General features: G+C 35.8%; 1 protein-coding gene and 1 long non-coding RNA gene across 4 annotated transcripts in view; one reads left to right on the top strand and one right to left on the bottom strand.

Annotated features, from left to right (window-relative positions):
• Nucleotides 1-16,075, bottom strand: part of LOC126742867 (uncharacterized) — a 67,224-nt gene that overhangs the window by 44,229 nt on the left and 6,920 nt on the right. Inside the window, exon 1 of one of the 3 annotated variants that reach the window (XM_050449708.1) lies at nucleotides 14,673-14,833. The exons of 1 other annotated variant lie outside the window; for it this stretch is intronic. In XM_050449708.1, coding sequence (XP_050305665.1) covers nucleotides 14,673-14,787 — 115 coding nt within the window. In that variant the 5' untranslated portion in view covers nucleotides 14,788-14,833. Of the gene's footprint in view, nucleotides 1-13,797; nucleotides 13,966-14,672; nucleotides 14,834-16,075 lie in introns of those variants that run through there. One more of the 3 variants, XM_050449701.1, reaches the window with a different exon arrangement.
• LOC126742868 (uncharacterized) lies at nucleotides 38-13,772 on the top strand. The gene is made up of 2 exons (XR_007662730.1): nucleotides 38-166; nucleotides 13,565-13,772. It is a non-coding gene; the product is annotated as an uncharacterized LOC126742868 (long non-coding RNA).

Raw genomic sequence — 16,075 nt, 5'->3', positions numbered from 1 at the left:
CGGTAGAAAGTGTAAAAGTGGACTTTTAACCCTTAAATCGACATATATGTTCATCTGACATCCAGAAATCATTTACGATCGCTATGAAATCATGCCTCTCGTCTGTATTTGGATTAAATACGTTCGAAAAGTAACAATTCCAGATGATCCAGAATGTTCCTGGAAGGTGAGATGCGGTAGAAAGTGAAAAAGTGGACTTTTAACCCTTAAATCGACATATATGTTCATCTGACATCCAGAAATCATTTACGATCGCTATGAAATTATGCCTTTCGTCTGTATTTGGATTAAATACGTTCGAAAAGTAACAATTCCAGATGATCCAGAATGTTCCTGGAAGGTGAGATGCGGTAGAAAGTGAAAAAGTGGACTTTTAACCCTTAAATCGACATATATGTTCATCTGACATCCAGAAATCATTTACGATCGCTATGAAATTATGCCTTTCGTCTGTATTTGGATTAAATACGTTGGAAAAGTATCAATTCCAGACGATCCAGAATGTTCCTGGAAGGTGAGATGCGGTAGAAAGTGTAAAAGTGGACTTTTAACGCTTAAATCGACATATATGTTTATCTGACATCCAGAAATCATTTACGATCGCTATGAAATTATGCCTCTCGTCTGTATTTGGATTAAATACGTTGGAAAAGTGTCAATTCCAGATGATCCAGAATGTTCCTGGAAGGTGAGATGCGGTAGAAAGTGTAAAAGTGGACTTTTAACCCTTAAATCGACATATATGTTCATCTGACATCCAGAAATCATTTACGATCGCTATGAAATTATGCCTCTCGTCTGTATTCGGGTTAAATACGTTGGAAAAGTATCAATTCCAGATGATCCAGAATGTTCCTGGAAGGTGAGATGTGGTAGAAAGTGTAAAAGTGGACTTTTAACCCTTAAATCGACATATATGTTCATCTGACATCCAGAAATCATTTACGATCGCTATGAAATTATGCCTCTCGTCTGTATTCGGGTTAAATACGTTGGAAAAGTATCAATTCCAGATGATCCAGAATGTTCCTGGAAGGTGAGATGTGGTAGAAAGTGTAAAAGTGGACTTTTAACCCTTAAATCGACATATATGTTCATCTGACATCCAGAAATCATTTACGATCGCTATGAAATTATGCCTCTCGTCTGTATTTGGATTAAATACGTTGGAAAAGTGTCAATTCCAGATGATCCAGAATGTTCCTGGAAGGTGAGATGTGGTAGAAAGTGAAAAAGTGGACTTTTAACCCTTAAATCGACATATATGTTCATCTGACATCCAGAAATCATTTACGATCGCTATGAAATTATGCCTCTCGTCTGTATTCGGGTTAAATACGTTGGAAAAGTATCAATTCCAGATGATCCAGAATGTTCCTGGAAGGTGAGATGTGGTAGAAAGTGAAAAAGTGGACTTTTAACCCTTAAATCGACATATATGTTCATCTGACATCCAGAAATCATTTACGATCGCTATGAAATTATGCCTCTCGTCTGTATTCGGGTTAAATACGTTGGAAAAGTATCAATTCCAGATGATCCAGAATGTTCCTGGAAGGTGAGATGTGGTAGAAAGTGAAAAAGTGGACTTTTAACCCTTAAATCGACATATATGTTCATCTGACATCCAGAAATCATTTACGATCGCTATGAAATTATGCCTCTCGTCTGTATTTGGATTAAATACGTTGGAAAAGTGTCAATTCCAGATGATCCAGAATGTTCCTGGAAGGTGAGATGCGGTAGAAAGTGAAAAAGTGGACTTTTAACCCTTAAATCGACATATATGTTCATCTGACATCCAGAAATCATTTACGATCGCTATGAAATTATGCCTCTCGTCTGTATTTGGATTAAATACGTTGGAAAAGTGTCAATTCCAGATGATCCAGAATGTTCCTGGAAGGTGAGATGCGGTAGAAAGTGAAAAAGTGGACTTTTAACCCTTAAATCGACATATATGTTCATCTGACATCCAGAAATCATTTACGATCGCTATGAAATTATGCCTCTCGTCTGTATTCGGGTTAAATACGTTGGAAAAGTATCAATTCCAGATGATCCAGAATGTTCCTGGAAGGTGAGATGTGGTAGAAAGTGAAAAAGTGGACTTTTAACCCTTAAATCGACATATATGTTCATCTGACATCCAGAAATCATTTACGATCGCTATGAAATTATGCCTCTCGTCTGTATTCGGGTTAAATACGTTGGAAAAGTATCAATTCCAGATGATCCAGAATGTTCCTGGAAGGTGAGATGTGGTAGAAAGTGAAAAAGTGGACTTTTAACCCTTAAATCGACATATATGTTCATCTGACATCCAGAAATCATTTACGATCGCTATGAAATTATGCCTCTCGTCTGTATTCGGGTTAAATACGTTGGAAAAGTATCAATTCCAGATGATCCAGAATGTTCCTGGAAGGTGAGATGTGGTAGAAAGTGAAAAAGTGGACTTTTAACCCTTAAATCGACATATATGTTCATCTGACATCCAGAAATCATTTACGATCGCTATGAAATTATGCCTCTCGTCTGTATTCGGGTTAAATACGTTGGAAAAGTATCAATTCCAGATGATCCAGAATGTTCCTGGAAGGTGAGATGCGGTAGAAAGTGAAAAAGTGGACTTTTAACCCTTAAATCGACATATATGTTCATCTGACATCCAGAAATCATTTACGATCGCTATGAAATTATGCCTCTCGTCTGTATTCGGGTTAAATACGTTGGAAAAGTGACATTTCCAGACGATACAGGATGTTCCTGGAAGGTAAGATGCGGTAGAAAGTGTAAAAGTGGACTTTTAACGCTTAAATCGACATATATGTTTATCTGACATCCAGAAATCATTTACGATCGCTATGAAATTATGCCTCTCGTCTGTATTTGGATTAAATACGTTGGAAAAGTATCAATTCCAGACGATCCAGAATGTTCCTGGAAGGTGAAATGCGGTAGAAAGTGTAAAAGTGGACTTTTAACGCTTAAATCGACATATATGTTTATCTGACATCCAGAAATCATTTACGATCGCTATGAAATTATGCCTCTCGTCTGTATTTGGATTAAATACGTTGGAAAAGTGTCAATTCCAGATGATCCAGAATGTTTCTGGAAGGTGAGATGCGGTAGAAAGTGTAAAAGTGGACTTTTAACGCTTAAATCGACATATATGTTTATCTGACATCCAGAAATCATTTACGATCGCTATGAAATTATGCCTCTCGTCTGTATTTGGATTAAATACGTTGGAAAAGTATCAATTCCAGACGATCCAGAATGTTCCTGGAAGGTGAAATGCGGTAGAAAGTGTAAAAGTGGACTTTTAACGCTTAAATCGACATATATGTTTATCTGACATCCAGAAATCATTTACGATCGCTATGAAATTATGCCTTTCGTCTGTATTCGGGTTAAATACGTTGGAAAAGTATCAATTCCAGATGATCCAGAATGTTCCTGGAAGGTGAGATGTGGTAGAAAGTGAAAAAGTGGACTTTTAACCCTTAAATCGACATATATGTTTATCTGACATCCAGAAATCATTTACGATCGCTATGAAATTATGCCTCTCGTCTGTATTTGGATTAAATACGTTGGAAAAGTGTCAATTCCAGATGATCCAGAATGTTCCTGGAAGGTGAGATGCGGTAGAAAGTGAAAAAGTGGACTTTTAACCCTTAAATCGACATATATGTTTATCTGACATCCAGAAATCATTTACGATCGCTATGAAATCATGCCTCTCGTCTGTATTCGGGTTAAATACGTTGGAAAAGTGACATTTCCAGACGATACAGGATGTTCCTGGAAGGTAAGATGCGGTAGAAAGTGTAAAAGTGGACTTTTAACGCTTAAATCGACATATATGTTTATCTGACATCCAGAAATCATTTACGATCGCTATGAAATTATGCCTCTCGTCTGTATTTGGATTAAATACGTTGGAAAAGTGTCAATTCCAGATGATCCAGAATGTTTCTGGAAGGTGAGATGCGGTAGAAAGTGTAAAAGTGGACTTTTAACGCTTAAATCGACATATATGTTTATCTGACATCCAGAAATCATTTACGATCGCTATGAAATCATGCCTCTCGTCTGTATTTGGATTAAATACGTTGGAAAAGTATCAATTCCAGACGATCCAGAATGTTCCTGGAAGGTGAAATGCGGTAGAAAGTGTAAAAGTGGACTTTTAACGCTTAAATCGACATATATGTTTATCTGACATCCAGAAATCATTTACGATCGCTATGAAATTATGCCTCTCGTCTGTATTTGGATTAAATACGTTGGAAAAGTGTCAATTCCAGATGATCCAGAATGTTCCTGGAAGGTGAGATGCGGTAGAAAGTGAAAAAGTGGACTTTTAACCCTTAAATCGACATATATGTTTATCTGACATCCAGAAATCATTTACGATCGCTATGAAATTATGCCTCTCGTCTGTATTTGGATTAAATACGTTGGAAAAGTGACATTTCCAGACGATACAGGATGTTCCTGGAAGGTAAGATGCGGTAGAAAGTGTAAAAGTGGACTTTTAACGCTTAAATCGACATATATGTTTATCTGACATCCAGAAATCATTTACGATCGCTATGAAATTATGCCTCTCGTCTGTATTTGGATTAAATACGTTGGAAAAGTGTCAATTCCAGATGATCCAGAATGTTCCTGGAAGGTAAGATGCGGTAGAAAGTGTAAAAGTGGACTTTTAACGCTTAAATCGACATATATGTTTATCTGACATCCAGAAATCATTTACGATCGCTATGAAATTATGCCTCTCGTCTGTATTTGGATTAAATACGTTGGAAAAGTGTCAATTCCAGATGATCCAGAATGTTCCTGGAAGGTGAGATGCGGTAGAAAGTGAAAAAGTGGACTTTTAACCCTTAAATCGACATATATGTTTATCTGACATCCAGAAATCATTTACGATCGCTATGAAATTATGCCTCTCGTCTGTATTTGGATTAAATACGTTGGAAAAGTGACATTTCCAGACGATACAGGATGTTCCTGGAAGGTAAGATGCGGTAGAAAGTGTAAAAGTGGACTTTTAACGCTTAAATCGACATATATGTTTATCTGACATCCAGAAATCATTTACGATCGCTATGAAATTATGCCTCTCGTCTGTATTTGGATTAAATACGTTGGAAAAGTGTCAATTCCAGATGATCCAGAATGTTCCTGGAAGGTAAGATGCGGTAGAAAGTGTAAAAGTGGACTTTTAACGCTTAAATCGACATATATGTTTATCTGACATCCAGAAATCATTTACGATCGCTATGAAATTATGCCTCTCGTCTGTATTTGGATTAAATACGTTGGAAAAGTATCAATTCCAGACGATCCAGAATGTTCCTGGAAGGTGAAATGCGGTAGAAAGTGTAAAAGTGGACTTTTAACGCTTAAATCGACATATATGTTTATCTGACATCCAGAAATCATTTACGATCGCTATGAAATTATGCCTCTCGTCTGTATTTGGATTAAATACGTTGGAAAAGTGTCAATTCCAGATGATCCAGAATGTTCCTGGAAGGTGAGATGCGGTAGAAAGTGAAAAAGTGGACTTTTAACCCTTAAATCGACATATATGTTCATCTGACATCCAGAAATCATTTACGATCGCTATGAAATTATGCCTCTCGTCTGTATTTGGATTAAATACGTTGGAAAAGTGTCAATTCCAGATGATCCAGAATGTTCCTGGAAGGTGAGATGCGGTAGAAAGTGAAAAAGTGGACTTTTAACCCTTAAATCGACATATATGTTTATCTGACATCCAGAAATCATTTACGATCGCTATGAAATCATGCCTCTCGTCTGTATTCGGGTTAAATACGTTGGAAAAGTGACATTTCCAGACGATACAGGATGTTCCTGGAAGGTAAGATGCGGTAGAAAGTGAAAAAGTGGACTTTTAACCCTTAAATCGACATATATGTTTATCTGACATCCAGAAATCATTTACGATCGCTATGAAATTATGCCTCTCGTCTGTATTCGGGTTAAATACGTTGGAAAAGTGACATTTCCAGACGATCCAGGATGTTCCTGGAAGGTGAGATGCGGTAGAAAGTGAAAAAGTGGACTTTTAACCCTTAAATCGACATATATGTTTATCTGACATCCAGAAATCATTTACGATCGCTATGAAATTATGCCTCTCGTCTGTATTCGGGTTAAATACGTTGGAAAAGTGACATTTCCAGACGATACAGGATGTTCCTGGAAGGTAAGATGCGGTAGAAAGTGTAAAAGTGGACTTTTAACGCTTAAATCGACATATATGTTTATCTGACATCCAGAAATCATTTACGATCGCTATGAAATTATGCCTCTCGTCTGTATTTGGATTAAATACGTTGGAAAAGTAACAATTCCAGATGATCCAGAATGTTCCTGAAAGGTGAGATGCGGTAGAAAGTGAAAAAGTGGACTTTTAACGCTTAAATCGACATATATGTTCATCTGACATCCAGAAATCATTTACGATCGCTATGAAATTATGCCTCTCGTCTGTATTTGGATTAAATACGTTGGAAAAGTGTCAATTCCAGATGATCCAGAATGTTCCTGGAAGGTGAGATGCGGTAGAAAGTGTAAAAGTGGACTTTTAACCCTTAAATCGACATATATGTTTATCTGACATCCAGAAATCATTTACGATCGCTATGAAATTATGCCTCTCGTCTGTATTTGGATTAAATATGTTGGAAAAGTAACAATTCCAGATGATCCAGGATGCTCCTAGAAGGTGATATGCCGTAGAAAGTGAAAAAGTGGACTTTTAACCCTTAAATCGACATATATGTTTATCTGACATCCAGAAATCATTTACGATCGCTATGAAATTATGCCTCTCGTCTGTATTTGGATTAAATACGTTGGAAAAGTGTCAATTCCAGATGATCCAGAATGTTCCTGGAAGGTGAGATGCGGTAGAAAGTGTAAAAGTGGACTTTTAACCCTTAAATCGACATATATGTTTATCTGACATCCAGAAATCATTTACGATCGCTATGAAATTATGCCTCTCGTCTGTATTCGGGTTAAATACGTTGGAAAAGTGACATTTCCAGACGATCCAGGATGTTCCTGGAAGGTGAGATGCGGTAGAAAGTGAAAAAGTGGACTTTTAACCCTTAAATCGACATATATGTTTATCTGACATCCAGAAATCATTTACGATCGCTATGAAATTATGCCTCTCGTCTGTATTTGGATTAAATATGTTGGAAAAGTAACAATTCCAGATGATCCAGAATGTTCCTGAAAGGTGAGATGCGGTAGAAAGTGAAAAAGTGGACTTTTAACCCTTAAATCGACATATATGTTTATCTGACATCCAGAAATCATTTACGATCGCTATGAAATCATGCCTCTCGTCTGTATTCGGGTTAAATACGTTGGAAAAGTGACATTTCCAGACGATACAGGATGTTCCTGGAAGGTAAGATGCGGTAGAAAGTGAAAAAGTGGACTTTTAAACCTTAAATCGACATATATGTTTATCTGACATCCAGAAATCATTTACGATCGCTATGAAATTATGCCTCTCGTCTGTATTTGGATTAAATACGTTGGAAAAGTAACAATTCCAGATGATCCAGAATGTTCCTGAAAGGTGAGATGCGGTAGAAAGTGAAAAAGTGGACTTTTAACGCTTAAATCGACATATATGTTCATCTGACATCCAGAAATCATTTACGATCGCTATGAAATTATGCCTCTCGTCTGTATTTGGATTAAATACGTTGGAAAAGTGTCAATTCCAGATGATCCAGAATGTTCCTGGAAGGTGAGATGCGGTAGAAAGTGTAAAAGTGGACTTTTAACCCTTAAATCGACATATATGTTTATCTGACATCCAGAAATCATTTACGATCGCTATGAAATTATGCCTCTCGTCTGTATTTGGATTAAATATGTTGGAAAAGTAACAATTCCAGATGATCCAGGATGCTCCTAGAAGGTGATATGCCGTAGAAAGTGAAAAAGTGGACTTTTAACCCTTAAATCGACATATATGTTTATCTGACATCCAGAAATCATTTACGATCGCTATGAAATTATGCCTCTCGTCTGTATTTGGATTAAATACGTTGGAAAAGTGTCAATTCCAGATGATCCAGAATGTTCCTGGAAGGTGAGATGCGGTAGAAAGTGTAAAAGTGGACTTTTAACCCTTAAATCGACATATATGTTTATCTGACATCCAGAAATCATTTACGATCGCTATGAAATTATGCCTCTCGTCTGTATTTGGATTAAATACGTTGGAAAAGTGTCAATTCCAGATGATCCAGAATGTTCCTGGAAGGTGAGATGCGGTAGAAAGTGTAAAAGTGGACTTTTAACGCTTAAATCGACATATATGTTCATCTGACATCCAGAAATCATTTACGATCGCTATGAAATTATGCCTCTCGTCTGTATTTGGATTAAATACGTTGGAAAAGTGTCAATTCCAGATGATCCAGAATGTTCCTGTAAGGTGAGATGCGGTAGAAAGTGTAAAAGTGGACTTTTAACCCTTAAATCGACATATATGTTTATCTGACATCCAGAAATCATTTACGATCGCTATGAAATCATGCCTCTCGTCTGTATTCGGGTTAAATACGTTGGAAAAGTGACATTTCCAGACGATACAGGATGTTCCTGGAAGGTAAGATGCGGTAGAAAGTGAAAAAGTGGACTTTTAACCCTTAAATCGACATATATGTTTATCTGACATCCAGAAATCATTTACGATCGCTATGAAATTATGCCTCTCGTCTGTATTTGGATTAAATACGTTGGAAAAGTGTCAATTCCAGATGATCCAGAATGTTCCTGGAAGGTGAGATGCGGTAGAAAGTGTAAAAGTGGACTTTTAACCCTTAAATCGACATATATGTTTATCTGACATCCAGAAATCATTTACGATCGCTATGAAATTATGCCTCTCGTCTGTATTTGGATTAAATACGTTGGAAAAGTGTCAATTCCAGATGATCCAGAATGTTCCTGGAAGGTGAGATGCGGTAGAAAGTGTAAAAGTGGACTTTTAACGCTTAAATCGACATATATGTTCATCTGACATCCAGAAATCATTTACGATCGCTATGAAATTATGCCTCTCGTCTGTATTTGGATTAAATACGTTGGAAAAGTGTCAATTCCAGATGATCCAGAATGTTCCTGTAAGGTGAGATGCGGTAGAAAGTGTAAAAGTGGACTTTTAACCCTTAAATCGACATATATGTTTATCTGACATCCAGAAATCATTTACGATCGCTATGAAATCATGCCTCTCGTCTGTATTCGGGTTAAATACGTTGGAAAAGTGACATTTCCAGACGATACAGGATGTTCCTGGAAGGTAAGATGCGGTAGAAAGTGAAAAAGTGGACTTTTAACCCTTAAATCGACATATATGTTTAACTGACATCCAGAAATCATTTACGATCGCTATGAAATTATGCCTCTCGTCTGTATTTGGATTAAATACGTTGGAAAAGTGACATTTCCAGACGATCCAGGATGCTCCTAGAAGGTGATATGCCGTAGAAAGTGAAAAAGTGGACTTTTAACCCTTAAATCGACATATATGTTTATCTGACATCCAGAAATCATTTACGATCGCTATGGAATTATGCCTCTCGTCTGTATTTGGATTAAATACGTTGGAAAAGTGACATTTCCAGACGATACAGGATGTTCCTGGAAGGTAAGATGCGGTAGAAAGTGAAAAAGTGGACTTTTAACCCTTAAATCGACATATATGTTTATCTGACATCCAGAAATCATTTACGATCGCTATGAAATTATGCCTCTCGTCTGTATTTGGATTAAATACGTTGGAAAAGTGACATTTCCAGACGATCCAGGATGCTCCTAGAAGGTGATATGCCGTAGAAAGTGAAAAAGTGGACTTTTAACCCTTAAATCGACATATATGTTTATCTGACATCCAGAAATCATTTACGATCGCTATGGAATTATGCCTCTCGTCTGTATTTGGATTAAATACGTTGGAAAAGTGACATTTCCAGACGATACAGGATGTTCCTGGAAGGTAAGATGCGGTAGAAAGTGAAAAAGTGGACTTTTAACCCTTAAATCGACATATATGTTTATCTGACATCCAGAAATCATTTACGATCGCTATGAAATTATGCCTCTCGTCTGTATTTGGATTAAATACGTTGGAAAAGTGTCAATTCCAGATGATCCAGAATGTTCCTGGAAGGTGAGATGCGGTAGAAAGTGTAAAAGTGGACTTTTAACCCTTAAATCGACATATATGTTTATCTGACATCCAGAAATCATTTACGATCGCTATGAAATTATGCCTCTCGTCTGTATTTGGATTAAATACGTTGGAAAAGTGTCAATTCCAGATGATCCAGAATGTTCCTGGAAGGTGAGATGCGGTAGAAAGTGTAAAAGTGGACTTTTAACCCTTAAATCGACATATATGTTTATCTGACATCCAGAAATCATTTACGATCGCTATGAAATTATGCCTCTCGTCTGTATTTGGATTAAATATGTTGGAAAAGTAACAATTCCAGATGATCCAGGATGCTCCTAGAAGGTGATATGCCGTAGAAAGTGAAAAAGTGGACTTTTAACCCTTAAATCGACATATATGTTTATCTGACATCCAGAAATCATTTACGATCGCTATGAAATTATGCCTCTCGTCTGTATTTGGATTAAATACGTTGGAAAAGTGTCAATTCCAGATGATCCAGAATGTTCCTGGAAGGTGAGATGCGGTAGAAAGTGTAAAAGTGGACTTTTAACCCTTAAATCGACATATATGTTTATCTGACATCCAGAAATCATTTACGATCGCTATGAAATTATGCCTCTCGTCTGTATTTGGATTAAATACGTTGGAAAAGTGTCAATTCCAGATGATCCAGAATGTTCCTGGAAGGTGAGATGCGGTAGAAAGTGTAAAAGTGGACTTTTAACGCTTAAATCGACATATATGTTCATCTGACATCCAGAAATCATTTACGATCGCTATGAAATTATGCCTCTCGTCTGTATTTGGATTAAATACGTTGGAAAAGTGTCAATTCCAGATGATCCAGAATGTTCCTGTAAGGTGAGATGCGGTAGAAAGTGTAAAAGTGGACTTTTAACCCTTAAATCGACATATATGTTTATCTGACATCCAGAAATCATTTACGATCGCTATGAAATCATGCCTCTCGTCTGTATTCGGGTTAAATACGTTGGAAAAGTGACATTTCCAGACGATACAGGATGTTCCTGGAAGGTAAGATGCGGTAGAAAGTGAAAAAGTGGACTTTTAACCCTTAAATCGACATATATGTTTAACTGACATCCAGAAATCATTTACGATCGCTATGAAATTATGCCTCTCGTCTGTATTCGGATTAAATACGTTGGAAAAGTGACATTTTCAGACGATCCAGGATGTTCCTAGAAGGTGAGATGCGGTAGAAAGTGAAAAAGTGGACTTTTAACCCTTAAATCGACATATATGTTTATCTGACATCCAAAAATCATTTACGATCGCTATAAAATTATGCCTTTCGTGTGTATTTGGATTAAATAAGTTGGAAAAGTGACATTTCCAGACGATCCAGAATGTTCCTGGAAGGTGAGATGCGGTAGAAAGTGAAAAAGTGGACTTTTAACCCTTAAATCGACATATATGTTCATCTGACATCCAGAAATCATTTACGATCGCTATGAAATTATGCCTTTCGTCTGTATTTGGATTAAATACGTTGGAAAAGTATCAATTTCAGATGATCCAGAATGTTCCTGGAAGGTGAGATGCGGTAGAAAGTGAAAAAGTGGACTTTTAACCCTTAAATCGACATATATGTTTATCTGACATCCAAAAATCATTTACGATCGCTATAAAATTATGCCTTTCGTGTGTATTTGGATTAAATAAGTTGGAAAAGTGACATTTCCAGACGATCCAGAATGTTCCTGGAAGGTGAGATGCGGTAGAAAGTGAAAAAGTGGACTTTTAACCCTTAAATCGACATATATGTTCATCTGACATCCAGAAATCATTTACGATCGCTATGAAATTATGCCTCTCGTCTGTATTTAGATTAAATACGTTGGAAAAGTGTCAATTCCAGATGATCCAGAATGTTCCTGGAAGGTGAAATGCGGTAGAAAGTGAAAAAGTGGACTTTTAACCCTTAAATCGACATATATGTTTATCTGACATCCAAAAATCATTTACGATCGCTATAAAATTATGCTTCTCGTGTGTATTTGGATTAAATAAGTTGGAAAAGTGACATTTCCAGACGATCCAGGATGTTCCTGGAAGGTGAGATGCGGTAGAAAGTGAAAAAGTGGACTTTTAACCCTTAAATCGACATATATGTTTATCTGACATCCAAAAATCATTTACGATCGCTATAAAATTATGCTTCTCGTGTGTATTTGGATTAAATAAGTTGGAAAAGTGACATTTCCAGACGATCCAGGATGTTCCTGGAAGGTGAGATGCGGTAGAAAGTGAAAAAGTGGACTTTTAACCCTTAAATCGACATATATGTTTATCTGACATCCAAAAATCATTTACGATCGCTATAAAATTATGCTTCTCGTGTGTATTTGGATTAAATACGTTGGAAAAGTGTCAATTCCAGATGATCCAGAATGTTCCTGGAAGGTGAGATGCGGTAGAAAGTGAAAAAGTGGACTTTTAACCCTTAAATCGACATATATGTTTATCTGACATCCAGAAATCATTTACGATCGCTATGAAATCATGCCTCTCGTCTGTATTCGGGTTAAATACGTTGGAAAAGTGTCAATTCCAGATGATCCAGAATGTTCCTGTAAGGTGAGATGCGGTAGAAAGTGAAAAAGTGGACTTTTAACCCTTAAATCGACATATATGTTCATCTGACATCCAGAAATCATTTACGATCGCTATGAAATTATGCCTTTCGTCTGTATTTGGATTAAATACGTTGGAAAAGTATCAATTTCAGATGATCCAGAATGTTCCTGGAAGGTGAGATGCGGTAGAAAGTGAAAAAGTGGACTTTTAACCCTTAAATCGACATATATGTTCATCTGACATCCAGAAATCATTTACGATCGCTATAAAATTATGCCTCTCGTGTGTATTTGGATTAAATAAGTTGGAAAAGTGACATTTCCAGACGATCCAGGATGTTCCTGGAAGGTGAGATGCGGTAGAATGTGAAAAAGTGGACTTTTAACCCTTAAATCGACATATATGTTCATCTGACATCCAGAAATCATTTACGATCGCTATGAAATTATGCCTCTCGTCTGTATTTGGATTAAATACGTTGGAAAAGTGTCAATTCCAGATGATCCAGAATGTTCCTGGAAGGTGAGATGCGGTAGAAAGTGAAAAAGTGGACTTTTAACCCTTAAATCGACATATATGTTTATCTGACATTCAGAAATCATTTACGATCACTATGAAATTATGCCTTTCGTCTGTATTCGGATTAAATACGTTGGAAAAGTGTCAATTTCAGATGATCCAGAATGTTCCTGGAAGGTGAGATGCGGTAGAAAGTTAAAAAGTGGACCCACCATTAATTCTACCATTGTTGTTTTAAAATATGAATGTTGAGATAAAAACTTTCCTTTAAACACGAGACTAATCAATGCTTGGTATACGTTTAGTACCTAACTTTTCGCAGTTTATGATTTAATATATTGATATTAGTGTGCAATAAATTTACATAAATAAACAAATAATTTACTTAATTATAATTCTTCAACACTTACTACGTTGGTGACTCTTGGCGCTCAACACGCTATAAATCAACATCATCAGTCTGACGATGAGCAGTATCCCACAAAACGTCATCACGTAAAAAATAAAAGAGACGAAGTACATGTACAGGTCGTCGTCGAACATTTTCACCGAGAATTTTAACTAGTGAATTCGTACCGACATTCACGAGGAAAAAAGGGTAAATTTATTGGGATCCGTTTGCTTTACGATAAGATAATTTTTATTGGTTTATTTAGTGTTAAAATTCATGACGAATTAATTATTTGGGCTCCAGTTTGTAGTTAAATAACCCCCAATAGTGGACTTTATACTTTTATAAATAAGAATTTTAAATTAATTAAACATGATAATTTAGGTATAACTAACATTGCGTTAATCTTCGTGGCTTTTATTTGATTTTTAATGAAATTTGTATATTATGACCTACAATTAAAAGGACATATTTGGATTTAAAACTGGCAACGCTGTATGAGGTGGTTGGTTAAACGGTTCAGATAAACCCATAAAAAAGCAACGTTGGTACATCTTGCAAATTCGAATGAATTAGTAATGTGTTATTTTTTTGGGGTAGTTCATAAAATCTGGAAAATATAGCTACATAGATATACTACAATTTTTCAGAAGAAATTTAACTTATAACTTAACTAAACAGTTGCTAATATTATGTTTTTTGGAAAAATAAATAAAATCTGAAAAAAATATGCGTGCATAAAATTCATGAATTTTCTAGACAAAATTTTACTCTGGCAACACTGTTTGCTGCTGGCAAAATTGTACGTGTAATTGGGCGAGTTTCTACTTGTCAGTGTTGCCGGATTTCAAAATTATTCCTAAAAATCTACTATTAATCATTTGGCTTACTTACGATTGTTGTCACTTTGTTTCTTTCTACACGTCAATACGCACAATAGCACTACTCCAAAGTAACATACCGATACAATGAGAGTAAAAGAAACCCAATTGTCACCCGGAGCAAACATTTCGGTTATTTCTATTAAAATTCGATTTGTTTATTAACATTTTATACGAATCGATAAGATAAATTCAGTCGGTTTTTAAGCGTTTTAATCTCGTGTGCAAAAGAATTTATGACGGTGCGAATTACTGAACTTGGATGGGAATTTTTTAAAAATATTTGTGCTTGAAATTTCTCAATTATGAGACAGGATGGTTCAGTGTTTTGTAAACAGTCGCTCTGATGTACTATGTAACTTTCATAAAAAAAAAACATTTTCTTTCGTTTTAAGTGAATTTTTAAATTATTTGAGTTTTTATCAAAGAATGCTACACCGACTTGAACACCGAAATTTTAAATAGGAAATCCCGTGAATATTTTAAGTCCCTTGGGAGAAATAAAGGTAACTTCATAAGAACTACCTATCCGAGTTTTGTATAGTTTAGACAGAAATAAGAAGAAAAAGGTTTTGTATTATTTTTTATACTCTTCTGTGAAATAGCTATAGTAAGCCGAGATACAGTAGTCTAATGTACTCAAGTGCCTGAAATTAACTAATAGATTCTTCCAGGCAATTAAGTTGTACTCTCTTATTCTTTGTTTATCCATTTCTCAGATGATTAAATGCATTTAACTGCCTGGGGTAAACAAAAAGATTGTTTCAGGAAATTAACTTACTTTTTTCTCATTTTCTGTCTCTCTCTCTTATGTGATCAAATGCACTTAATTAATTATCGAGACTAAAAAAAAAGCTTCTTCCAGGCAAATGAATTAAGTTGAACCCTCTTTCTTTCTATGAGATGGTCCCTGAAGAAAATTAAAAATTCTTCCAGGCAGTTGACTTGGAGTTTCTTACTTTCTGTCTCGCTTTCTCTTAGAGAATTAAATGCACTTATTTCAACAGTCAACTTGAATATATTTTTTAATGAAAAGTGAAGTTTTCTTATCGATTTGTTGAAACTTTGCGTAAATTTTAACAATTTTTGACGAAGTTATAAATATTCTTGTACCGAAGGTCCAAAAAAACTGGGAAATTGTTACCATCATCTTTGACGGCCTGTAAAAAGTTCTCCAATTATACCATCAACTTGAAATATATTTTTTAATAAAAAGTGAAGTTTTCTTAACGGTTTGGTGAAACTTTGAGTAAATTCTAACAATTTTTGACGAAGTTATAAATATTCTTGTACCGAAGGTCCAAAAAAACTGAGAAATTGTTGCCATCATCTTTGACGGCCTGTAAAAGGTTCTTTAGTTGTATCATTAATTTAAAATATATTTTTTAATAAAAAGTGAAGTTTTCTTAATGGTTT

Source organism: Anthonomus grandis, chromosome 12, assembly GCF_022605725.1.
Source record: "Anthonomus grandis grandis chromosome 12, icAntGran1.3, whole genome shotgun sequence".
Lineage (NCBI taxonomy): Eukaryota > Metazoa > Arthropoda > Insecta > Coleoptera > Curculionidae > Anthonomus > Anthonomus grandis.
Note: the sequence above shows the minus strand (reverse complement) of the source record. Positions and strands in the feature narration are given on the sequence as shown.